General features: G+C 38.1%; 1 protein-coding gene across 7 annotated transcripts in view; it reads right to left on the minus strand.

Moving 5' to 3' along the window:
• P4HA1 (prolyl 4-hydroxylase subunit alpha 1) overlaps nt 1-27,651 on the minus strand; it is a 93,764-nt gene that overhangs the window by 54,862 nt on the left and 11,251 nt on the right. For 2 of the 7 annotated variants that reach the window (XM_082673390.1, XM_082673387.1), the window contains exons 1-6: nt 8,867-9,267; nt 6,078-6,185; nt 5,036-5,132; nt 3,587-3,738; nt 3,199-3,228; nt 509-646 (exon numbers count right to left, since the gene is read on the minus strand). In XM_082673390.1, the coding sequence (XP_082529516.1) occupies nt 509-646; nt 3,199-3,228; nt 3,587-3,738; nt 5,036-5,132; nt 6,078-6,153 (493 nt within the window). In that variant the 5' untranslated portion in view covers nt 6,154-6,185; nt 8,867-9,267. Of the gene's footprint in view, nt 1-508; nt 647-3,198; nt 3,229-3,586; nt 3,739-5,035; nt 5,133-5,241; nt 5,295-6,077; nt 6,186-7,433; nt 7,597-8,437; nt 8,624-8,866; nt 9,268-27,651 lie in introns of those variants that run through there. The other 5 variants (XM_082673389.1, XM_082673393.1, XM_082673388.1 and 2 more) reach the window with 5 other exon arrangements.

Consider the following 27,651-nt stretch of genomic DNA (forward strand, 5'->3'; position numbering starts at 1 on the left):
AATTTTGTTTTATGTTTTTTTCACAATAAATTTAAGCAAATTATCATGGAATCAGCTGTAACTTAAAAAAAGAGGGTTTTGCCGAAAATAGGTCAGAAAGCAGGATGCTTCACACTGTAGAACACTAAAAATCAGTACATACTCAACATGTCTTGGTTTTAAATTATTGAATATATAAACTTTGATTATCAATTTCCTTATAACTTAACGCACAAATACTGGGTATTCTAAAGACAGACATTTGGAAAACTGGTTGTTTCTTTTTCTTACATGCTAAAATTGCCTACTTAAGTTAGTCTCTATAATTATAAGCTTTCACAGTAACAAGCTAGCAGCTTATCCACAACTATTCAGTCCTAGACAAAGGGTTGTTTTGTCCTCAAAGGCTGTGAAACAAAGTGAAGTTAAAAATCTTAAAATACGGAAGTCTTTTTATATTAACATTGCCCTAATGGACTGAATGGAGAAGCCAAGGGATAGGATTTTTATAGACTACAGTAATTCTTACCTGGAAGATCACCCTTTGAGATGGTATCTGTATCCAAATTGTAGGTATCCTGGAGACGCAACAGAGCTTTGGCTGCCCCAACCTGATCTTCATCATTAGGGAAGTACTGTCTCTGAATGGTTAGGTTAGAGATAAAACCTTAAAATAGGGGGGGGAAAAAAAAGAGTCTAGACACGGGTATGAAATGTACAGTGTGGGAAATATAGTCGATAACTATGTAATATCTTTGTATGGTGATGACATATCAGAACTAGACTTATCACGGTGATCATTTTGAAATATATAGAAATACAGGATCAATATTTTGTATAACAGGAACATAGTGTTGCAGGTCAATTATATTTCAAAAACAAACTCATACAAAAAGATATCAGATATATGGTTATCAGAGGCAGGAGGTGGGTGTGCAGGGTAACTGGAGGAAGGCTGTCAAAAGGTATAAAGTTCCAGTTATAAGTAAGTACTAGGGATGTAATGTACAACACAATAAAAATAATTAACACTGCTGTATGTTATATATGAAAGTTGTTAAGAGAGTACATCTTAAGAGTTCTCATCACAAGGAAAAGCATTTTTTTCTATTTTTTAAATTTTGTATCTATATGAGGTGATGGATGATCACTAAATTTACTGTGATAATCATTCCATGATGTGTGTAAGTGAAATCATTGTGCTGTACACTTTATACGGTACCGTATATCAATTATATCTCAATAAAATTGGAAGAAAAAAGACTTTAGAACCTCACAGACTTCCACTTTCCAATATAGTCTTAAAAGGATTTTTCAAAATCTATTTTATTATAATTTTCCACCATACCATGTGTAACAAGAAAAAATTAAATATACTGAACGAGACTTGACATACCTCTAAGTTGTTCATCTTCCCAAACCATTTTTAATGTTGCTTAAGTAATCTGAGGTCATTGCATAAATTATATTTGTATTAATAGGTAAAGATCAACTAACATAATAGAGTTTTTAATTATACAACACAGCCTCCACTAAGCTTGAAAAGTGAACATTTAAAGATTTGAAAACGATGTTCACTGGCAACCAATTATACTTTCAGATAACAGTAAGTAAAATGTACACTCTTAAAGTTATGTTTTCTTCTTCCATGTGCCACATATCACATAAATGTGTAAATATATAAAGTTTGGTGGAATTCTTTAAGGAGAAGGAAGAGACATTTATTATATATGTAAGAGTATCAGGTAAGCTAGTTTATTAAAATATATTTAGATCTGTTTAATTATTAAATATAGTGTTCATCATCATGGTTTGCACTCTATAAATCCTAATATTAATTTTAAAAGGTTTTACATAAAATACAGCAAAAATAAAACTAAGAAACTAATCACTGGTAACTATATAACTCCTAAGGAGAAGAGATGCTAAATACTCCTTAAGAAATCAATACAACAAAAAGTGATTTAAAATTTTAATAACATGTGTCATCATTTGCAAATCAAAATTAGGTACGAGACTTCCCTCCATTCTCCTTTACTTACAATCAACTATGCATACTTTGATCATCAAAAGGCCAGGCATTTTTATGTTAATTGAAATGTACAGATGAACAACTAGATGGAAGAGGCCTAAGTCCATATTAAAGCATTAGTTTTAAGACCAATTCCTAGTCACAATATCCACATGCAATTTTACAAGCAAGTTTTACAGAAGACTGGAACGATTTTATGCCCCAAACCAAAATCTATGAAGTAACTTAAATCCTCTCTAATAAAAAGAAAAAACGTATATCTACTATAGCATTATGGGATGACTGCCACAGATTAAAACGCCTAAGTCTTAAGGTTTACTTTATAAAAAAACTTAGTTCATACTTGAGATTTTTTTTTTTTAGATTTTTTAAAAAAAATAATAAACAAATGTGTGTGCATATGTATATATGTATACAAATGCATACATATATGATCTTAAAAATGTTCTCATGGGGCTTCCCTGGTGGTGCAGTGGTTGAGAGTCCGCCTGCTGATGCAGGGGACACGAGTTTGTGCCCCATTCCGGGAAGATCCCACATGCCGCGGAGCGGCTGGGCCCGTAAGCCATGGCCGCTGGGCCTGCGCGTCCGGAGCTTGTGCTCCGCAACGGGAGAGGCCACAGCGGTGAGAGGCCCGCGTACCGCAAAAAAAAAAAAAAAAAAATGTTCTCATGGTGTTATATGACAACAAATAATCACAGGTACTATTTCCTTCTCATCTCAAAGAAGTATTCACAAGTGCTTGCCTTAATTTTTCTTTTCAAGGTTTCCTGTCCTATGCGTAATAGTTTAGTTTACTGCTCACAAATATTTGAAAGCACCCTTGGAGTGCTTTACTACACAGTTGGCTCAGTTCTCTGTCTCTCTTTTTTTTGCCACCTTCAATCATTCAACAAATAAACACTATGTACTAAAGCATAATACCTCTACTTCATTAAACTCCAGCCTTAGTTTTCTGTGTCTGTTACTAAAATATCTAAAAGATCTCAATACTTCAACTACAATTTTATTGTTTCAATTAGAAAGACATTCATTATTACTGTTTGCAGCCTCAATTTTTAAATTTATTGTCTATGTTAAACAAAACAATCCTAAGCTTCAAAGTACTATGTAAAACACAGCTAACATTTTTCCTTATTAGTATCACTCCCAGTACATTAAAAATTGATTAGAAGATAAAGACTTACCCATAAAATTTTTTAAATCTGAAGGTAATCCTAAAATGAAAACAATTACCCTCAGAAATGAAGCTGTATGCCAAATCATTGATTCACTTTTTTAGATTTCAAAGCAAAAAGGACCATGTTAAATGAAGAGCAGAAATTACATTTTAACAATAAAGTTCTATCTTTCTTTATTTCCAGTTTTTATTCATCTTTTTTTTAAATCAAGAATTCAGGATGTAGACTAAATTAACTCTAGTCAAATCAAATACATCTCAGCAATAATTCAGTTACAAGGCTGAACACCTGATGTTCTGGGAACTGAATTTATCACTTCTTCTGGCATGTCTACAGGTGGTAGCAAAAAAGCCTTACTTTTTTTTTGGCTCATTAGTCTTACCATCTGACTTACCATCCGACATATCCTTAAGGACGAGATTCTCCAACTCACTCCACTCAGTGTTCAGACGTTTCATTAACTTAAATGCATTTACAGGGTGTCCAACAAATCCTTCTGGATCTTTTGTTGCTGTGCTGGTTAGCTGATCTAACTTCTCTGCCCATCTAAAAATGTAAGACATAAGTGGAATCTACATAAAGTATATACACACTCAATGAGGAAGAAGACTAGTAAAGCACTCAAAAAAGATTAGAGGGTTTTGAGTTAAACTATACTTAAAATCCTTTTAAAAGTAAAATTACAAAGGATTTTTAAAAAGCAAGATTCTCTTACAGATAAAATCTAACTTGGCAAAATCAAAATATAACTACAAGACTTTTTGTTTTAGTTTTGTTTCTCCCAAATGGTTACAGTAAACGTAACCTATCTTAGTAAAAGTTGTGATTGGATCCCTCTAGTAAGAATCTAAAAATTTATTTCCCTACAGGTCCTTAAAGCCAAATAATTGATTATTACAAAGTAATCAGCCCAATCCAATTTCAGTTACATGTTCATTTAAATCAAACTTACAGCAAAATTTTATATTCAGTATCTAGAAACTGTATTTTAAAACAAAAATACTGAATACTTAGCTACTCATTAAACAAAGGCTAGGAACTCTCAGGTCAGAATTAAATATGAACCTGAGTCAATTAAAAATAAATTAGGGGACTTCCCTGGTGGCGCAGTGGTTAAGAATCCGCCTGTCAATGCAGGGTACATGGGTTCCAGCCCTGGTCTGGGAAGATTTCCACATGCCGCGGAGCAACTAAGCCCATGCACCAAAACTACTGAGCCTGCACTCTAGAGCCCGCAAGCCACAACTACTGAGCCCACGTGCCACAGCTACTGAAGCCCGCACGCCTAGAGCCTGTGCTCTGCAACAAGAGAAGCCACTGCAATGAAAAGCCCACGCACGCAACAAACAGTAGTTCCCACTCGCCACAACAAGAGAAAGCCCGCACACAGCAACAAAGATCCAACGCAGCCATAAATAAATAAATAAATTTAAATAAATAAATTAGCATTTAAGGAAAAACTATATCAATTAAATAATACTATACTTATCACTGTAATCTCTAGAATGGAACCATAGGACTGAAGGATAAATAGCAGTGGAAAATTGCTCCAGAAGGTGGCTTGATTAGGGAGGTTAGAAGAGGATAGAAGATATTAGCAACCATTGAAAAAAATTGTCAGTCAATGACCCATACCCATTTATATTCTTATCTCAATCCATATTCTTCAACTGAAGTCTTAGCCTGGGCCTAACTTCTGTTTTCTGTGCTCCTACTTTAGCCATTTCAACTGGCCTTTTAAGACTGACAGAGGGCTTTCACTTTCACTCAAAGAATGTTTTAGCTCTACCAAGAAAACATGAAGGTGGAATCAGAGTCATAATAAGTAAAACACTTTGCTTACTTTTTTATTTGTTCTAATTTGTCCTCTTCTGCCTTAATATAGTCTTTCAGGGAAGTCACCAGATCTTTTTCAGTACGGATCAAATCAGTCATCTGACCTAGAAGGAGAAAAAGGGAAGAAAGTAATCAAATACCCATACTGGTCAAAACAAGTATTTTTGAATAATTTAAGAATGATTGAGAATGCTTCATTCTGAGAGGACTTACCTGGCATGAATCAGATATGTTGGAGAGAGCATCATTTTTTTTTTCTTTTTTTCCTTTTTTAAAAACCAGATAAATAAAAATAAAGCCGGAAACTCTTCTAATCATGTGTTCCAATTCAAATTTTCAAGCTACTTAATTCTGCAAGCTTGGACCATATCAACAAATTGTCTGTCATCTAAAAATTTATTTTTTAATTTCAAAACCTTACTTTCCAAGGATCAATGTTTCTTCTTCCCTACCTCCCCTCTCACCTTTTTGTGGTTTTGAAACTACTTAGAACTAAATTTTTATTCAATAAACAAAGACCACACTAACAAAAAGTATACTTCTCAACTGCAATTCAAATATCCATATTTAGTTATTCATAAGGGGAAAACAGAACTCATCATTTTACATCCCAAAATGAGGTTTCATAACTATAGTACTTGTTTGTGTTTTATTTAGCTCTACAATCATGTGAGGGTAGAACTGGTCAACAAGATGACAGAAAACTTCTCTTTTAAGACATATGAAGTATATGTATAGGAAAACATAAAAGACTAAGTATATACATTAAATGATTTGCTGGGTGGACTCATTACCAGAGAATTTTCTTTGGTATGCTTTTCTAAATTTTCATAAATTTCTAATCTGAAAATGTATTCCTTTTGTAATCAGAGAAAATAATTTAAAGAAAACAATTGAATTTAAAAATGAGAGAGACTTTTAGAGGGGCAGGGACTGAAGTAATGTTTCAGTCTCTGGGAACACAAATGTATTGGTTTTTACTGATCTAAAAAACACTAAAAAATGTAAATTTTTAAATGCAAAAACAACAAAAAATAATTAAGACTTACCAATTGAAGTAAAAAAGCCTGGATCAGCCAAAGACTGGGGAAGTAGAAACCCTACAACTAAAATACACCAGATCATCTTCAGAGGCTTACTTTTACAGGATCGCACACCTGTAAGAGAAATATGGCCATTATTTTTAAAAAGGAGGACTTCCCTGGTGGTGCAGTGGTTAAGAATCCGCCTGCCAATGCAGGGGACATGGGTTTGAGCCCTGGTCCGGGAAGATCCCGCATGCCGCAGAGCAACTAAGCCCATGCACCACAACTACTGACCCTGTGCTCTAGAGCCCACGAGCCACAGCTACTGAAGCTCACATGCCTAGAGCCCGTGCTCCGCAACAAGAGAAGCCACCGCAGTGAGAAGCCCACGCACTGCAATGAAGAGTAGCCCGCGCTCACCACAACTAGAGAAAGGCTGCGTGCAGCAACGAAGACCCGACTCAGCCAGAAATAAATTTAAAATAAAATAAAATAAAATGTTAGAATATGCTTAAAGGGAAAAAAGGTTTCAGAGCTTTCTGATTAATCCTCTAAATTGCTAACTTGTTCCATCTTTTCCCTGCAATGGCCTTAAATTTTAAAATAAGTTCAATTAAAAGTTGCAGATATTGGGGTGATGAAAACGTTCTAAAATATACAGTGGTGATCAACTGTTGAAGAACACTGTGAAAGTACTAAAAAGTACGCAAGCGTGAACATGGGTGAATAGTGTGGTATATGAATTATATCTCAATAAAGCTGTTATATTTTTTTAAAGTTGTACAGAATTAAAAAAAAAATACCAACCAACCCTGTCGATTTAAGCTAGCAATTTCTCTCAAAGGGCTCAATGCTGAGCTTTTTCCCTTATCTACTGTGTTCTATGTAAAAAATCCTTAGCCCAGTACAAAGTTGTGGCATTTTTTCCTAAAACCTGGCAGCAAAGCCCTTCTGTCTTTTTTGCTTTGTCCCCCGTAGGGCTGTCTTTTCTGGAATGGATTCTTCATGGCAGATGAAGATTATCAGCTAACCAGTAGAAAGTTTTTTACCCTGCTTTCCCAAAGGCCCTGTTAGCACTCTTCTCTTGCTCCTTCTCCACAACATACATGGACTTTAAGTCCTTCTCCTTTATTACCTTACAGGAAAATAAATTACAACTGCAGTACCATTCGCCCCAATAACAGACACCCACTGGTTATTCTGACTTGTCACCCTATTCCTCTTTGGTACAGGCACCTCTGACTCTTCCCAAGTGACTTCTCCTAAAGCAACAGGTTCAAGTCCACATTGGAAAACTCCCTATTACACACATACACACACAAAACACTTTTCCTTAACTTGAATCACTAAAAATAGGTCACCACAGAAACTGACACTGACCTCCTGGAAGTACTCCTAAGTCTCCTCCCTCAAGTCTGCAAACTTCCAGTTACTTCCAGAACCACACAGTAGTGAAATACACTGTTCTCTTGGCTGCTTTACAGTAACTCTTTGGGAAGGCTTCTAGCATGCAGCAGATGCAGACACATCCTCTCCTGGGTTCCTGCCAAAGCACAAGACTTTTTCAAAATCCTGGGCTGTCTGAACAGTCTAGAATTTTCTCACTGTTTAAACAGATTTCTGCCATAATTTCTTCATAAATAAATGTTATTTCCAGCAAATACAAATGCTTTTGCTGTACTAACAGAAGGCTAATCAGAAATGTTGTCTAAACGTTTAACTCTGATGAGAAAGTTTACATTTGTCAGATAAGAGCTTATCATTTTTTTCACTGCTAAAATATATTTTGTCCCTAAAGTTTCTGTCAACTTTTATCATCCTTAAACCTCACAATGAATCAAGAACCATTAGCCTACAGAAATTACAAAAAAGAAGCTTGAAAACTGCTTTATTCTAGATGGAATAAAGAGTTATAATCAACAACAAAAACAACAACAAAAGGAAAAGTTATTGGATCTCTGAAAGGAGAGAAGAATTTTTAAACTTAAAAATGATAAGACAACCTATCAAAAGCCAGATGAAATTATATACACAAAATAATTTAGGTTTATGTATGTTTTTTAAAAATTAACTACAAACTAGGAAACTAAAGAAAACAGAGCTCATTTAAGGAACTCCTACAAATCAGTAAGAAAACTACTAAGATGTTAGTAGATAAGTGGAGTAATAAACCAGAAAGCCACAAAAGAGGAACTATAGTTAACTAAACCCCAAAAAAACAAAAACAAAAACTCACTCATTGGTATTCAAGGACACAAAAAATTGAAATAAGATAGCCAGTTTTTGCCTATCAAATGAACAATTAAACAAATTTAACAACTTAATTTAAAATATCTAATGATAGTGTTATATGTCAAGAAACTTAAAGTGAACATATTCCTTACTTGTAAATTTAAATGAAAAACAAGGAGACGAAGGGAAGATGGCGGAAGAGTAAGACGCGGAGATCACCTTCCTCCCCACAGATACACCAGAAATACATCTACACGTGGAACAACTCCTACAGAGCACCTACTGAACGCTGGCAGAAGACCTCAGACCTCCCAAAAGGCAAGAAACTCCCCACGTACCTGGGTACGGCAAAAGAAAAAAGAATAAACAGAGACAAAAGGATAGGGACGGGACTTGCACCAGTGGGAGGGAGCTGTGAAGGAGGAAAGGTTTCCACACACTAGGAAGCCCCTTCGCGGGCGGAGACTGCGGGTAGCGGAGGGGAAAAGCATCGGGGCCGCGGAGGAGAGCACAGCAACAGGGGTGCGGAGGGGAAAGCGGAGAGATTCCCGCACGGAGGATCAGTGCCGACCAGCACTCACCAGCCCGAGAGGCTTGTCTGCTCACCCGCCGGGGCGGCGGGGCTGGGAGCTGAGGCTCGGGCTTCGGTCGCAGCGCAGGGAGAGGACTGGGGTTGGCAGTGTGAACACAGCCTGCAGGGGGTTAGTGCACCACGGCTAGCCGGGAGGGAGTCCAGGAAAAAGTCTGGACCTGCCTGCTTAAAGGAGCTCCAGAGAAGGGCGCGAGCCGCGGCTAAAAGCGCGGACCCCAGAGACGGGCATGAGACGCTAAGGCTGCTGCTGCCGCCACCAACAAGCCTGTATGCGAGCACAGGTCACTGTCCACACCCCCTTCCAGGGAGCCTGTGCAGCTTGCCACTGCCAGGGTCCCGGGATCCAGGGACAACTTCCCCGGGAGAACGCACGGCGCGCCTCAGGCTGGTGTAACGTCACGCTGGCCTCTGCCGCCGCAGGCTCGCCCCGCACTCCGTGCCCCTCCCTCCCCGCCCCCCACCCCCCGGCCTGAGTGAGCCAGAGTCCCCGAAGCAGCTGCTCCTTTAACCCCGTCCTGTCTGAGTGAAGAACAGACGCCCTCCGGCGACCTACACGCAGAGGCGGGGCCAAATTCAAAGCTGAGCCCCTGGGAGCTGTGAGAACAGAGATGAGAAAGGGAAATAAATCTCTCCCAGCAGCCTCAGAAGCAGCAGATTAAAGCTCCACAATCAACTTGATGAACCCTGTATCTGTGGAATACATGAATAGACAACGAATCATCCCAAATTGAGGAGGTGGGCTTTGAGAGCAAGATTTATGATTTTTTCCCCTTTTCCTTTTTTGTGAGTGTGTATGTGTATGCTTCTGTGGGAGATTTTGTCTGTATAGCTTTGCTTCCACCATTTGTCCTAGGGTTCCATCCGTACGTTTAAAATTTTTCTTAATAATTATTTTTATTTTAATAACTTTATTATATTTTATCTTATTTTATTTTACTTTATCTTCTTTCTTTTTTTCCTTCCTCCCTCCTTCCCTCCCTCCCTCCCTCCTTCCTTTCTTTCTTTCTCTTTCTACTTCTACTAATTCTTTCTTTCTACTTTTTCTCCCTTTTATTCTGAGCCATGTGGATGAAAGGCTCTTGGTGCGGCAGCCAGGAGTAAGTGCTGTGCCTCTGAGGTGGGAGAGCCAACTTCAGGACACTGGTCCACAAGAGACCTCCCAGCTCCACATAATATCAAATGGCGAAAATCTCCCAGAGATCTCCATCTCAATACCAGCACCCAGCTTCACTCAACGACCAGCAAGCTACAGTGCTGGACACCCTATGCCAAACAACTAGCAAGACAGGAACACAAACCCACCCATTAGCAGAGAGGCTGCCTAAAATCATAATAAGTCCACAGACACCCCAAAACACACCACCAGACGTGGACCTGCCCACCAGAAAGACAAGGTCCAGCCTCATCCACCAGAACACAGGCACTAGTCCCCTCCACCAGGAAGCCTACACAACCCACTGAACCAACCTTAGCCACTGGGGACAGACACCAAAAACAACGGGAACTACGAACCTGCAGCCTGCAAAAAGGAGACTCAAATACAGTAAGATAAGCAAAATGAGAAGACAGAAAAACACAAGCAGATGAAGGAGAAAGATTAAAACCCACCAGACCTAACAAATGAAGAGGAAACAGGCAGTCTACCTGAAAAAGAATTCAGAATAATGATAGTAAAGATGATCCAAAATCGTGGAAATAGAATAGACAAAATGCAAGAAACATTTAACAAGGACCTAGAAGAACTAAAGATGAAACAAACAACTATGAACAACACAATAAATGAGATTAAAAATACTCTAGAAGGGATCAATAGCAGAATAACTGAGGCAGAAGAACGGATAAGTGACCTGGAAGATAAAATAGTGAAAATAACTACTGCAGAGCAGAAGAAAGAAAAAAGAATGAAAAGAACTGAGGACAGTCTCAGAGACCTCTGGGACAACATTAAACGCACCAACATTCGAATTATAGGGGTTCCAGAAGAAGAAGAGAAAAAGAAAGGGACTGAGAAAATATTTGAAGAGATTATAGTTGAAAACTTTGCTAATATGGGAAAGGAGATAATCAAGTCCAGGAAGCACAGAGAGTCCCACACAGGATAAATCCAAGGACAAATATGCCAAGACACATATTAATCAAACTGTCAAAAATTAAATACAAAGAAAACATATTAAAAGCAGCAAGGGATAAACAACAAATAACACACAAGGGAATCCCCAGCAGAAACTCTACAAGCCAGAAGGGACTGGCAGGACATATTTAGAGTAATGAAGGAGATAAACCGGCAACCAAGATTACTCCACCCAGCAAGGATCTCATTCAGATTTGATGGAGAAATTAAAACCTTTACAGACAAGCAAAAGCTGAGAGAGTTCAGCACCACCAAACCAGCTTTACAACAAATGCTAAAGGAACTTCTCTAGGCAAGAAACACAAGAGAAGGAAAAGTCCTACGATAACGAACCCAAAACAATTAAGAAAATGGGAATAGGAACATACATATCGATAATTACCTTAAATGTAAATGGACTAAATGCTCCCACCAAAAGACACAGATTGGCTGAATGGATACAAAAACGAGACCCATATATATGCTGTCTACAAGAGACCCACTTCAGACCTAGAGACACATACAGATTGTAAGTAAGGGGATGGAAAAAGATATTCCATGCAAATGGAAACCAAAAGAAAGCTAGAGTAGCAATTCTCATATCAGACAAAATAGACTTTAAAATAGACTCTTACAAGAGACAAAGAAGGACACTACATAATGATCAAGGGATCGATCCAAGAAGAAGATATAACAATTGTAAATATTTATGCACCCAACATAGGAGCACCTCAATACATAAGGCAAATACTAACAGCCATAAAAGGGGAAATCGACAGTAACACATTCAGAGTAGGGGACTTTAACACCCCACTTTCACCAATGGACAGATCATCCAAAATGAAAATAAATAAGGAAACACAAGCTTTAAATGATACATTACACAAGATGGACTTAATTGATATTTATAGGACATTCCATCCAAAAACAACAGAATACACATTTTTCTCAACTGCTCATGGAACGTTCTCCAGGATAGATCATATCTTGGGTCACAAATCAAGCCTTGGTAAATTTAAGAAAATCGAAATTGTATCAAGTATCTTTTCTGACCACAATGCTATGAGACTAGGTATCAATTATGGGAAAAGATCTGTAAAAAATGCAAACACATGGAGGCTAAACAATATACTACTTAATAACGAAGTGATCACTGAAGAAATCAAAGAGGAAATCAAAAAATACCTAGAAACAAATGACAATGCAGACACGATGACCCAAAACCTATGGGATGCAGCAAAAGCAGTTCTAAGAGGGAATTTTATAGCAATACAATCCTACCTTAAGAAACAGGAAACATCTAGAATAAACAACCTAAACTTGTACCTAAAGAAATTAGAGAAAGAAGAACAAAAAAACCCCAAAGTTAGCAGAAGGAAAGAAATCATAAAAATCAGATCAGAAATAAATGAAAAAGAAATGAAGGAAATGAGAGCAAAGATCAATAAAAGTAAAAGCTCATTCTTTGAGAAGATAAACAAAATTGATAAACCATTAAGCCAGACTCATTAAGAAAAAAAGGGAGAAGACTCAAATCAATAGAATTAGAAATGAAAAAGGAGAAGTAACAACTGACACTGCAGAAATACAAAAGATCATGAGAGATTACTACAAGCAACTCTATGCCAATAAAATGGACAACCTGGAAGAAATGGACAAATTCTTAGAAATGCACAACGTGCCAAGATTGAATCAGGAAGAAATAGAAAATATGAACAGACCAATCACAAGCAATGAAATTGAAACTGTGATTAAAAATCTTCTAACAAACAAAAGCCCAGGACCAGATGGCTTCACAGGCGAATGCTATCAAACATTTAGAGAAGAGCTAACACCTATCCTTCTCAAACTCTTCCAAAATATAGCAGAGGGAGGAACACTCCCAAACTCATTCTACGAGGCCACCATCACAGTGATACCAAAACCAGACAAGGATGTCACAAAGAAAGAAAACTACAGGCCAATATCACTGATGAACATAGATGCAAAAATCCTCAACAAAATACTAGCAAACAGAATCCAACAGCACATTAAAAGGATCATACACCATGATCAAGTGGGGTTTATCCCAGGAATGCTAAGATTCTTCAATATATGCAAATCAATCAATGTGATAAACCATATTAACAAATTGAAGGAGAAAAACCATATGATCATCTCAATAGATGCAGAGAATGCTTTCAACAAAATTAAACACCCATTTATAAAAACCCTGCACAAAGTAGGCACAAAGGGCACTTTCCTCAACATAATAAAGGCCATATATGACAAACCCACAGCCAACATCGTCCTCAATGGTGAAAAACTGAAACCATTCCCTCTAAGATCAGGAACAAGACAAGGTTGCCCACTCTCACCACTCTTATTCAACATAGTTTTGGAAGCTTTAGCCACAGCAATCAGAGAAGAAAAGGAAATAAAAGGAATCCAAATCGGAAAAGAAGAAGTAAAGCTGTCACTGCTTGCAGATGACATGATATTATACATAGAGAATCCTAAAGATGCTACCAGAAAACTACTAGAGCTAATCAATGAATTTGGTAAAGTAGCAGGATACAAAATTAATGCACAGAAATCTCTTGCATTCCTATACACTAATGACAAAAAGTCTGAAAGTGAAATCAAGAAAACACTCCATTTACCATTGCAAGAAAAAGAATAAAATATCTAGGAATAAACCTACCTAAGGAGACAAAAGACCTGCATGCAGAAAATTATAAGACACTGATGAAAGAAATTAAAGATGATACAAGTAGATGGAGAGATATACCATGTTCGTGGATTGGAAGAATCAACATTGTGAAAATGACTATACTACCCAAAGCAGTCCACAGATTCAATGCAATCCCTAGCAAAATACCACTGGCATTTTTCACAGAACTAGAACAAAAAAATTCACAATTTGTATGGAAACACAAAAGACCCTGAATAGCGAAAGCAATCTTGAGAACGAAAAACGGAGCTGGAGGAATCAGGCTCCCTGACTTCAGACTATACTACAAAGCTACAGTAATCAAGACAGTATGGTACTGGCACAAAAAACAGAAATATAGATCAATGGAACAGGATAGAAAGCCCAGAGATAAACCCACGCACCTATGGTCAACTTATCTTTGATAAAGGAGGCAGGAATGTACAGTGTAGAAAGGACAGCCTCTTCAATAAGTGGTGCTGGGAAAACTGGAAAGGTACATGTAAAAGTATGAGATTAGATCACTCCCTAACACCATACACAAAAATAAGCTCAAAATGGATTAAAGACCTAAATGTAAGGCCAGAATATACCCTGAGAAAACCATAATTCAAAAAGAGTCATGTACCAAAATGTTCATTGCAGCTCTATTTACAATAGCCAGGAGATGGAAACAACCTAAGCATCCATCATCGGATGAATGGATAAAGAAGATGTGGCACATATATACAATGGAATATTACTCAGCCATAAAAAGAAACGAAATTGAGCTATTTGTAATGAGGTGGATAGACCTAGAGTCTGTCATACAGAGTGAAGTAAGTCAGAAAGAGAAAGACAAATACTGTATGCTAACACATATATACGGAATTTAAGAAAAAAAATTGTCATGAAGAACCTAGGGGTAAGACAGGAATAAAGACACAGACCTACTAGAGAATGGACTTGAGGATATGGGAAGGGGGAAGGGTAAGCTGTGACAAAGCGAGAAAGAGGCATGGACATGTATACACTACCAAACGTAAGGTAGATAGCTAGTGGGAAGCAGCTGCATAGCACAGGGAGATCAGCTCGGTGCTTTGTGACCGCCTGGAGGGGTGGGATAGGGAGGGTGGGAGGGAGGGAGACGCAAGAGGGAAGAGATATGGGAACATATGTATATGTATAACTGATTCACTTTGTTATAAAGCAGAAACCAACACACCATTGTAAAGCAATTATACTCCAATAAAGATGTAAAAAAATAAATAAAAATAAATAAATGAAAAACAAGATTTAAAAATTAACATCAACTCTCAATCATTGCTGGTGGGATTGCAAAATGGTACAGCCACTTTGGAAGACAGTTTGGCAGTTTCTTAAAAAATTAAAAATACTCTTACAGTATGATCCAGCAATCATGCTCCTTAGTATTTACCCAATGGAGTTGAATATTTATGTCCCCACAAAAACCTGCACATGTATATTTATAGCAGCTTATTTTATAATAGCCAAAACTTGGAAGCAATCAAGATTTCCTTTAGTAGGTGAATGGATACACTGTGATACATCTAGACAACAGAAAATTCAATGCTAAAAAGAAATGAGCTATCAAGCTATTAGAAAAATAAACATGGAGGAAAGAAATGTGTATTACTAAGTGAAAGAAGTCAATCTGAAAAGGGTACTATATACTGCATGACTCCAACTATATAACACTCTGGAAGAAATAAAACTATGAAGAGAGTAAAAAGATCAGTGGTTAATGGAAGGAGGGCGGATGAACAGATGAAGCATAGAGGAATTTTAGGGCAGTGAAAATATTCTACAATATCATAACGATGAATACGTGTCATTATACATTAGTTCAAATTCATAGAACTTACAACACCAAGAGTAAAGGGGTAATGTTAAACTATGGACTTTGGGCAATTACAATGTGTCAATGTAGATTCATCAATTTTAACAAATATGCCATTCTGGTGAGGGACTATGCATGTATGGGGGCAGGGAGTACATGGGACATCTCTGTACCATCCTCACAATTTTGCTGTAAAAAAAAAAAAAGAACTCCTGAAAAAAAATAAACATCATACAACCCTGCTGGAATCTGTATTGAATGAGATTGTTTCTACTACACTCTGACAGAAAGTTATAAATAAATACTAATCAAAACAAAGAGGAGGGCTTCCTTGGTGGCGCAGTGGTTGAGAGTCTGCCTGCCGATGCAGGGGACACAGGTTTGTGCCCCAGTCCAGGAAGATCCCACGTGCTGCAGAACAGCTAGGCCCGTGAGCCATGGCCGCTGAGCCTGCGCGTCCGGGCCTGTGCTCCGCAGCGAGAGAGGCCACAACAGTGACAGGCCCGCGTACCGCAAAAAAAAAACAAAAACAAAGAGGGACTTCCCTGGTGATTCACTGGTTGAGAATCCACCTGCCAATACAGGGGACATGGGGTTCAATCTCTGGGCTGGGAATATCCCACATGCCGCAGAACAACTAAGCCCATGCGCCACAACTACTGAGCCTGCGCTCTAGAACCTGCAAGCCACAACTACTGAAGCCCGCACACTCTAGGGCCCACTTGTTGCAACTACTGAAGCCCGCGCCCAGAGTCCATGCTCAGCAACAAGAGAAGCCACCGCAATGAGAAGCTCACACACCACAACGAAGAGCAGGCCCCACTTGCCACAACTAGAGAAAGCCCGCACACAGCAATGAAGACCCAACGCAGCCAAAAAAAAAAAAAAGGAAGAAAAAGAAAAAGAAAAAAATTAACATTAGAGGGCAGACAGCAGAAGCAAGAAGAACTACAATCCTGCAGCCTGTGGAACAAAAACCACATTCACAGAAAGATAGACAAGATGAAAAGGCAGAGGGCTATGTACCAGATGAAGAAACAAGATAACACCCCAGAAAAACAACTAAATGAAGTGGAGATAGGCAACCTTCCAGAAAAAGAATAATCATAGTGAAGATGATCCAGGACCTCGGAAAAAGAATGGAGGCAAAGATTGAGAAGATGCAAGAAATGTTTAACAAAGACCTAGAAGAATTAAAGAACAAACAAACAGAAATGAACAATACAATAACTGAAATGAAAAATACACTAGAAGGAATCAATAGCAGAATAACTGAGGCAGAAGAACGGGTAAGTGACCTGGAAGACAGCATGGTGGAATTCACTGCCATGGAACAGAATAAAGAAAAAAGAATGAAAAGAAATGAAGACAGCCTAAGAGACCTCTGGGACAACATTAAATGCAACAACATTCGCATTACAGGCGTCCCAGAAGGAGGAGAGAGAGAAAGGACCCGAGAAAATATTTGAAGAGATTAGAGTCAAAAACTTCCCTAACATGGGAAAGGATGTAGCCAACCAAGTCCAGGAAGTACAGAGAGTCCCATATAGGATAAACCCAAGAAGAAACACACCGAGACACACAGTAATCAAACTGGCAAAAATTAAAGACGAAGAAATATTACTAAAAGCAGCAAGGGAAAAATGACAAATAACATACAAGGGAACTCCCATAAGGTTAACAGCTGATTTCTCAGCAGAAACTCTACAAGCCATAAGGGAGTGGCATGATATACTTAAAGTGCTGAAGGGGAAGAACCTACAACCAAGATTACTCTACACGGCAAGGATCTCATTCAGATTCGATGGAGAAATCAAAAGCTTTACAGACAAGCAAAGCTAAGAAAATTCAGCACCATCAAAGCAGCTCTACAACAAACGCTAAAGGAACTTCTCTAAATGGGAATCACAAGAGAAGAAAAGGACCTACAAAAATAAACCCAAAGCAATTAGGAAAATGGTAATAGGAACATACATATCGATAATTATCTTAAACATGAATGGATTAAATGCTCCAACCAAAAGACACAGGCTTGCTGAATAGATACAAAAACAAGACCCATATATCTGCAGTCTACACGAGACCCACTTCAGACCTAGGGACACATTCAGCCTGAAACTGAGGGGATGGAAAAAGATATTCCATGCAAATGGAAATCAAAAGAAAGTTGGAGTAGCAATACTCATATCAGATAAAATTGACCTTAAAATAAAGAATGTTACAAGAGACAAAGAAGGACACTACATAATGATCAAGGGATCAATCCAAGAAGAAGATATAACAATTATAAATATATATGCACCCAACATAGGAGCACCTCAATACATAAGGCAACTGCTAACAGCTATAAAAGAGGATATCGACAGTAACGCAATAACAGTGGGGGACTTTAACACGTCACTTACACCAATGGACAGATCATCCAAGCAGAAAGTAAATAAGGAAACAGAAGTTTTAAACGACACAACAGACCAGATAGATTTAACTGATATTTATACGACATTCCATACAAAAACAGCAGATTACACTTTCTTCTCAAGTGTGCACGGAACATTCTCCAGAATAGATCACATCTTGAGTCACAAATCAAGCCTCAGTAAATTTAAGAAAACTGAAATCATATCAAGCATCTTTTCTGACCACAACACTATGAGATTAGAAATCAATTACAGGGAAAAAAACGTAAAAAACACTAACACATGGAGGCTAAACAATACATTACTAAATAACCAAGAGGTCACTGAAGAAATCAAAGAGGAAATCAAAAAATACCCAGAGACAAATGATAATGAAAACATGACGATCCAAAACCTATGGGATGCAGCAAAAGCAGTTCTAAGAGGGTAGTTTATAGCTATACAAGCCTACCTCAAGAAACAAGAAAATAATCTCATATAAACAATCTAATCGTCCACCTAAAGAAACTAGAGAAAGAAGAACATACAAAACCCAAACTTAGCAGAAGGAAAGAAATCATAAAGATCAGAGCAGAAATAAACGAAATAGAAACAAAGAAAACAATAGCACAGATCAATAAAACTAAAAGCTGGTTCTTTGAGAAGATAAACAAAACTGATAAACCATTAGCCACACTCATCAAGAAAAAGAGGGAGAGGACTCAAATCAATAAAATTAGAAATGAAAAAGAAGTTACAATGGACACCGCACAAATACAAAGCATCTTAAGAGACTACTACAAGCAACTCTATGACAATAATATGGACAACCTGGAAGAAATGGACAAATTCTTAGAAAGGTATAACCTTCCAAGACTGAACCAGGAAGAAATAGAAAATATGAACAGACCAATCACAAGTAATGAAATTGAAACTGTGATTAAAAATCTTCCAACAAACTAAAGTCCAGGAACAGATGGCTTCACAGGTGAATGCTATCACACATTTAGAGAAGAGCTAACACCCATCTTTCTTAAACTCTTCCAAGAAATTGCAGAGGGAGGAACACTCCCAAACTCATTCTATGAGGCCACCATCACCCTGACACCAAAACCAGACAAAGATACTAAAAAAAAAAAGAAAATTATAGACCAATATCACTGATGAATATAGATACAAAAATCCTCAACAAAATACTAGCAAACGGAATCCAACAACACATTAAAAGGATCCTACACCATGATCAAGTGGGATTTATCCCAGTGATGCAAGGATTCTTCAATATACACAAATCAATCAATGCAATACACCATATTAAATTGAAGAAGAAAAACCGTATGATCATCTCAATAGATGCAGAAAAAGCTTTTGACAAAATTCAACAATATATGATAGGAACTCTCCAGAAAGTGGGCATAGAGGGAACCTACCTCAACATAATAATGGCCATATACGACAAACCCACAGCAAACATCATTCTCAATGGTGAAAAACTGAAAGCATTTCCTCTAAGATCAGGAACAAGACAGGGATGTCCACTCTTGCCACTATTATTCAACATAGTTTTGGAAGTCCTAGCCACAACAATCAGAGAAGAAAAAGAAATAAAAGGAATACAAATTGGAAAAGAAGAAGTAAAACTGTCACTGTTTGCAGATGACATGATACTATACATAGAGAATCCTAAAGGTGCCTCCAGAAAACTAGAGCTAATCAATGAATTTGGTAAAGTTACAGGATACAAAATTAATGCATAGAAATCTCTTGCATTACTATACACAAATGATGAAAAATCTGAAAGAGAAATTAAGGAAACACTCCCATTTACCACTGCAACAAAAAGAATAAAATACCTAGGAATAAACCTACCTCGGGAGACAAAAGACCTGTATGCAGAAAACTATAAGACACTGATGAAAGAAATTAAAGATTATACCAACATATGGAGAGACATACCATGTTCTTGGATTGGAAGAATCAATATTGTGAAAATAACTATACTACCCAAAACAATCTACAGATTCAATGCAATCCCTATCAAATTACCAATGGCATTTTTTTACAGAACTAGAACAAAAAAATCCTAAAATTTGTATGGAGACACAAAAGACCCTGAATAGCCAAAGCAGTCTTGAGGGAAAAAAACAGAGCTGGAGGAATCAGACTCCCTGACTTTAAACTATACTACAAAGCTACAGTAATCAAGACAATATAGTACTGGCACAAAAACAGAAACATAGATCAATGGAACAGGATAGAAAGCCCAGAGATAAACCCATGCACCTATGGTCAACTAATCTATGACAAAGGAGGCAAGGATATACAATGGAGAAAAGACAGTCTCTTCAATAAGTGGTGCTGGGAAAACTGGACAGCTACATGTAAAAGAATGAAATTAGAACACTCCCGAACACCATACACAAAAATAAACTCAAAATGGATTAGAGACCTAAATGTAAGACTGGACACCATAAAACTCTTAGAGGAAAACGTAGGAAGAACACTCTTTGACATAAACGACAGCAAGATCTTTTCTGATCCACCTCCTAGAGTAATGGAAATAAAAACAAAAATAAACAAATGGGACCTAATGAAACTTAAAAGCCTTTGCAAAGCAAAGGAAACTGCAAACAAGACGAAAAGATGACCCTCAGAATGGGAAAAAATATTTGCAAACGAATCAACGGACAAAGGATTAATCTCCAAAATATATAAATAGCTCATGCAGCTCAATATTAAAAAAACAAACAACCCAATCAAAAAATGGGCAGAAGACCTAAATAGACATTTCTCCGAAGAGGACATACAGATGGCCGAGAAGCACGTGAAAAGCTGCTCAACATCACTAATTATTAGAGAAATGCAAATCAAAACTACAATGAGGTATCACCTCACACCAGTTAGAATGGGCATCATCAAAAAATCTACACACAACAAATGCTGGAGAGGGTGTGGAGAAAAGGGAACCCTCTTGCACTGTTGGTGGGAATATAAATTGATACAGCCACTATGGAGAACAGTATGGAGGTTCTTAAAAAACTAAAAATAGAATTACCATATGACCCAGCAATCCCACTACTGGGCATATACCCAGAGAAAACCATAATTCAAAAAGACACATGCACCTCAATGTTCACTGTAGCACTATTTACAATAGCCAGGTCATGGACGCAACCTAAATGCCCACAGACAGACGAACTGATAAAGAAGATGTGGTACATATATACAATGGAATATTACTCAGCCATAAAAAGGAACGAAATTGGGTCATTTGTAGAGACGTGGATGCATCTAGAGACTGTCATACAGAGTGAAGTGAGTCAGACAGAGAAAAACAAATATCGCATATTAACACATATATGTGGAACCTAGAAAAATGGTACAGATGAACCGGTTTGCAGGGCAGAAACTGAGACACAGATGTAGAGAACAAACGTATGGACACCAAGGGGGGAAAGTGGTAGGGGTGGTGGTGGTGGTGTGATAAATTGGGAGACTGGGATTGACATGTATATACTGATGTGTATAAAATGGATGACTAATAAGAACCTGATGTATAAAAAAATAAATAAAATTTAAAAAAAATTAACATTATAATGCGATCATAACTATGCAAGAAAACATGCAGAGGAAATTCACCAAAATGTAGTTGTCTCTGGAGAGCAGAAAATTAGGTGATTTTTTCCTATTTCTCTGCATTTTCCAGATGTCATAGGGTATATTTACTTTAATACTCAATGTTTTTTTTTCTCATCATGTAATAGGTTATTTTTTTTTATTGAAATATAGTTGATTTACAATGTTGTGCCAATCTCTTCTGTACAGCAAAGTGACTCACTTGTATGTAGACTCTCTTTTTTTAATATTCTTTTCCATTATGGTATATTACAGAATATTGAATATAGTTCCCTATGCTATACAGTAGGACTTTGTTGTTTATCCATCCTATATATAATAGTTTACATCTGCTAATCCCAAACTCCCAGTCCTTCCCTCCCCCAGCCCCCTACCCCTTGGCAACCACAAGTCTGCTCTCTATGTCTGTGTTCTGTTTTGTAGATAGGCTCATTTGTGTCATATTATAGATTCCACATATGAGTGACATCATATGGTATTTGTCTTTCTCTTTTTGACTTCACTTCACTTAGTATGATAATCCCTAGTTGCATCCATGTTGCTGCAATGGCATTATTTCGTTGTTGTTTTTTTTTTTCTTTAAGCAGAAATTCCTTCCTTCCTCCCTCCCTTCCTTTCTTTCTTTTTGGCTGCACTGGGTCTTTGTTGCTGTGTGCGGGCTTTCTCTAGTTGCGGCGAGTGGGGGCTATTCTTTGTCACAGTGCATGGGCTTCTCATTGCGGTGGCTTCTCTTGTTGCAGAGCATGGGCTCTAGGCATGTGGGCTCAGTAGTTGTGGCTCATGGGCTCTAAAGCACAGGCTCAGTAGTTGTGGCGCACGGGCTTAGTTGCTCCACGGCATGTGGGATCTTCCCGGACCAGGGCTCTAACCCACGTCCCCTGAATTGGCAGGCAGATTCTTAACCACTGAGCCACCAGGGAAATCCTATTTCTTTCTTTTTTATGGCTGAGTAGTATTCCATTGTATATATGTACCAATCTTCTTTATCCATTCATCTGTTAATGGACATTTAGGTTGTTTCCATGTCTTAGCTATTGTGAACAGTGCTGCTATGAACACAGGGGTGCATGTATCTTTTTTAATTATAGTTTTGTCCAGGTATATGCCCAGGAGTGGGACTGCTGGATCATATGGTAATTCTACAATATTTTTAGTTTTCTGAGGAACCTCCACACTGTTCTCCATAGTGGCTGCACCAACTTACATTCCTACCAACAGTGTAGGAGGGTTCCCTTTTCTCCACACCCTCTCCAGCATCTGTTATTTGTAGACCTTTTTTAAAAAAAATGTATTTGTTTTTTATTTATTTTTCGCTGCGTTGGGTCTTTGTTGCTGCATGCAGGCTTTTTCTAGTTGTGGCAAGTGGGGGCTACTCTTTGTTGCGGTGCACAGGCTTCTCAACGCAGTGGCTTCTCTTGTTGCAGAGCACAGGCTCTAGGTACATGGGCTTCACTAGTTGTGGCACGTGGGCTCAGTAGTTGTGGCTCACAGGCTTTAGAGCGCAGGCTCAGTAGTTGTGGCGCATGGGCTTAGTTGCTCTGCAACATGTGGGATCTTCCCAGATCAGGGCTCGAACCCATGTCCACTGCATTAGCAGGCGGATTCTTAACCACTGCACCACCAGGGAAGCCCTGTAGACATTTTAATGATGGCCATTCTGACCGGTGTGAGGTGGTACCTCACTGTAGTTTGGATTTGCATTTCTCTAATTATATTTACTTTTATAATGACAAAAATTAACTCTATACAAAATAATAAACCTAAAACATCAACTTCCATATTATGGCACTATAAGCCTTTAATGAAGTGCTTAACTACACTCTAACACAATAAAGTGGCTAACACGTTTGAGCATGTCCCATTTTCTAACTCTATAAACCTCTAGATTTCTCTGCTTCAAAGATTGTTAAGCTTATTTGAAAGCAACCCAGATATCAAGTAGTGAGCTACTGTACATTGTCAGAGTAGCATACTTTTCTATTCTCCTTCCTCCCAGAAATAGACATATGACCCAGGCTAAGGCAGTCATTGACTCTCATTCCCACCAACATAACAGTTGAGGAGTGGGCTTGTGAAATGGTAAAAAGCAGCTCTTTCTGAATTGCTAAGTTCAGAGGATGTGAACCTGGAGCTGCCTGTGACCATCTTTCCCACTTGACAAGGATAGATAGTAACCTAATCTATAAACAGGACAAAGTTATACAAACAGCTTTACAAGCTCCACAGTCCTGATTCTTACAATTACTGCTTTGAATCTGTGAGCTATCCCAATAATCTTCCAACTCAGCTAACGGAGCCTGTAAATTCCCTTTTTCTGAAACTAGTTCATGTTGGATTTCTGTCACTTACAATAGAAAGTTCAGACCCTCACAGCATTACTCCAAATTACCATGGCAACGTAAGCTGGTTAATAAAAATGAAGGTAGCCTACATAGCAGTGGTTCTAAACTTTAGCTGTATCTTTAGCTGTAAACTTTAGCTAAAGGTTGAGGTACCTAGATCATTTATGCAAGTTCTCAGGTGACGCTGCTGCTGCTACTGCTCTGGAAACCACACTTTGAGAACCACAGGATACAACCATCCCTTGAAACCACACAAAAGGCGCTCTCTGCCTTTAAAATATATTTTACTTCAAATTATTTTTTGGAACATGTCATTGAGTTTCTAATTAATCCAGGGAAAGCTTCCTCTAATCTGCTTTTTTTTTTTTTTTTTTTTGCAGTACGCAGGCCTCTCACTGTTGTGGCCTCTCCCGTTGCGGAGCACAGGCTCTGGACGCACAGGCCCAGTGGCCATGGCTCACGGGCGCAGCCGCTTCGCGGCATGTGGGATCTTCCCGGACCAGGGCACGAACCCATGTCCCCTGCATCGGCAGGCGGACTCTCAACCACTGCGCCACCAGGGAAGCCCTGATCTGTTTTAATACTATGTCTAATCCACATTCTTTCAGAAACCTTAAGTGACATGTTAATAGGCAAGCATATCTTTATCAATCACAGGTTTTTAAAACATAATGGTTTCTCTACTTATGATGTCTCACTTCCATTTATTACCACCTTCATTCAGTTACCAGCTTGCAAAGCAAATCATTATATGCAACTAAGAGTAAAGCATCCCAAAAGACATTAGGGTTTTATTAAAAATAGTGAGATATACTGTGCAGTAGAAGCTAACACAACACTGTAAAGCAACTATATTCCAATAAAAATTAATTTAAAAAAAAAGTAAGACACTTTCTTTCTAAACCCTCAAACAAGCTTGAAATAGAATTTAAATGGGTTAAAGAGGATGCAATCTCCTTTAAAAGAAAGGTAAATCTCAGATCCCTGAGAGGACCTGATGAAAGGAAGGGAGGGAGGGGAGGAAAGGGGAAAGAAAACAAAGCCAAAGAAGAGTCAAAGATACAAAGACAAATTTATACTGATAAAAAATTTAGTGCTAAAACAGTATGGATAAATTACTGATAATATTTTGGTTCTTGGTTAGATGGTAGGTTCATGAGTGTTTTTTATCTAATTTTTATAACACATGTATATTACATGTAATGTTTGATATACATGAATGTAATATTTTTAAAACTGTAAGGAAACAACAACAACAACTTGGGAAACATATTCTCAGGTAGACCTGGACAAAAATAAATTGCAAAGTGTACTATTTATCTAAAACTTTCCTACAGTCCTTCTCTTCCAGGAAAGTCCAGTCCCACATACTCACAGATCAATCAAACCTGGGAACAGATTTTAAAACAGTTCTGTTACATTCTAAATGTTTACGACTTTGAGTTATCAGGATTCACTGAATTGTATGTTCAAGTTATTCAGTGGATTACTAGAACAGGGCATCTGGCAAATAATTCTATTAGCCAAATTTTGGTCTAATATTTTCCTTCCAAGAAAAAAGTTGCAACATTTAAAAGTTTGTCTTGGGCTTCCCTGGTGGCGCAGTAGTTGAGAGTCCACCTGCCAATGCAGGGGACACGGGTTCATGCCCCAGTCCGGGAAGACCCCACATGCCGCAGAGCGGCTAGGCCCGTGAGCCATGGCCAGTGAGCCTGCGCGTCCAGAGCCTGTGCTCCGCAACAGGAGAGGCCACAACAGTGAGAGGCCTGCATATCGCAAAAAAAAAAAGTTTGTCTTTCCCAGACAAATCACTCAAAAATTAATAAGGTGGACTAAAAAATGCTTGTTATTCTAATCTAAACTTTCTCTGACACAAAAAATTTTCCACAGGGCTCCTTCTAACAGTCAGTCTCTCCACACCTTCCACAACTGTTCCAAACTTTCTTTTAGAGGGCTCCAGCTTTAAGTTTATTTTTCCTCATACAAATTCCATATTCAACTGTTGGTTTTCCTGACGTCTGTGTTAGACTTTAATCTTTCTGACAGTTTTTGGTCAACACAAAAGACCAACACACATTCAGGCTTCTAATTCAGGCCACTGAAATGTAGTATACACATTAAGACAGCATGTCTCTACCATATAAGCAGGATGGATTTTCCAAGACAACTAAGAGTGATTACTAATAGAACTAGTTATGTTTCTGTTCTTCCCTATTATCCCTCTGTAAATTGCCATTTGTTTTAACTCTATGAATTCTAGTCATACTTCTGCTCCCAAAGAGAGTGAGATGCATCTCTAGTACACACTTAAAATACGATGGACGAGTGCTTTAATGGTATGAGCAACCTTTTGATCAAAAACTCAGAAATCAGGACTTCCCTGGTGGCGCAGTGGTTGGGAATCTGCCTGCCAATGCAGGGGACACGGGTTCGATCCCTGGTCCAGGAAGATCCTACATGTCACGGAGCAACTAAGCCCGTGCACCACAACTACTGACCCTGTGCTCTAGAGCCCGTGAGCCACAACTACTGAGCCTGTGTGCTGCAACTACTGAAGCCCGTGTGCCTAGAGCCCATGCTCCACAAAAAGAGAAGCCACGACAGTAAGAAGCTGTGCATTGCAATGAAGAGTAGCCCCCGCTCGCCGCAACTAGAGAAAGCCAGTGTGCAGCAATGAAGACCCAACACAGCCAAAAATAAATAAATTTTTTAAAAAAGAGTTGTTATTAAAAACAACAACAACAACAAAAAATACCTCAGAAATCATACTAGCCTCTTTGCCACAACTTTCTGTAACTGAGCAGTGAACCCAGTCTTTGGCATCATTCCAATGGAAAAACAGTTCAGGATTTAGTTGAAAAGAACCTCTAAATCAAGATATTGCCCTTAACAGAAAGTGCTACACAGGTTTTCTTTTGGAGATTCTTCCAAAGTTCGAAGTCTTCCCTGTCAGAAGTAATCTGAAGATAAGATGTATTCAAAAACACATACCCGTTTTTCCCTATATGGCACCTCAACCACCCCTACTCTTTCTTCTGGAAACTGCCCCCTTCTACCTTTTTTTACTCCCCCAGTCTATCTTTAATTCATCCCCATAGTTTTACCAGTCATGTTATATAGCATGATACTTCTCCCTGACTGAGTAGCCATTCAAAGTTCTTTGCTGGAAAATTTAAAAATGAAACTGAGAAAGAGTGGCAGGCACTCTTTGAATGCCTCAACTATTTTATAAATAAAGCTCAGGAGAAGTTAGGGACCAATGAATGAAGCTTATCTGGAAAGGTTTTAAAAGGAAGCAAATAACGCAGAGAAGACAGACAAGAGACAGAAAAAAACATTCTCCAGTTATTCTTGAAGTTTAATCACACTCCTGACCTCTGTTGTTAAGACAACTCCCTATCCCCACAATACTTAAATATATTCCATTATGGGCTAATATGAGTTGGATTTCTGTTTAAGCCAGAGTCCTAATTAATATAGTTTCTCTCATAAACCCTGTTGTTAATATTTTTAGAGGCAAACTAAATAACAAGGTAAATAATTCTCATATATTTACCCCTCTCTATTCCCTAGCACCAGAAAGTGATATTTTTCAATTATCTTTTAAATGTTTTTCTTAACTTTGGAGGTCCAATACATGCTACTTCTATATCTGAGATACAAAGTTTAAGAATAAATATGATTTTAATCAATTTTTAAAAAAAGATTTAAGTTGGATTCACAATTGAAGTTAAACTCAATGTTTAAAGTTTCTGTTT

This window comes from Grampus griseus (assembly GCF_964374135.1).
Source record: "Grampus griseus genome assembly, chromosome: 16".
Classification (NCBI taxonomy): Eukaryota; Metazoa; Chordata; class Mammalia; order Artiodactyla; family Delphinidae; genus Grampus; species Grampus griseus.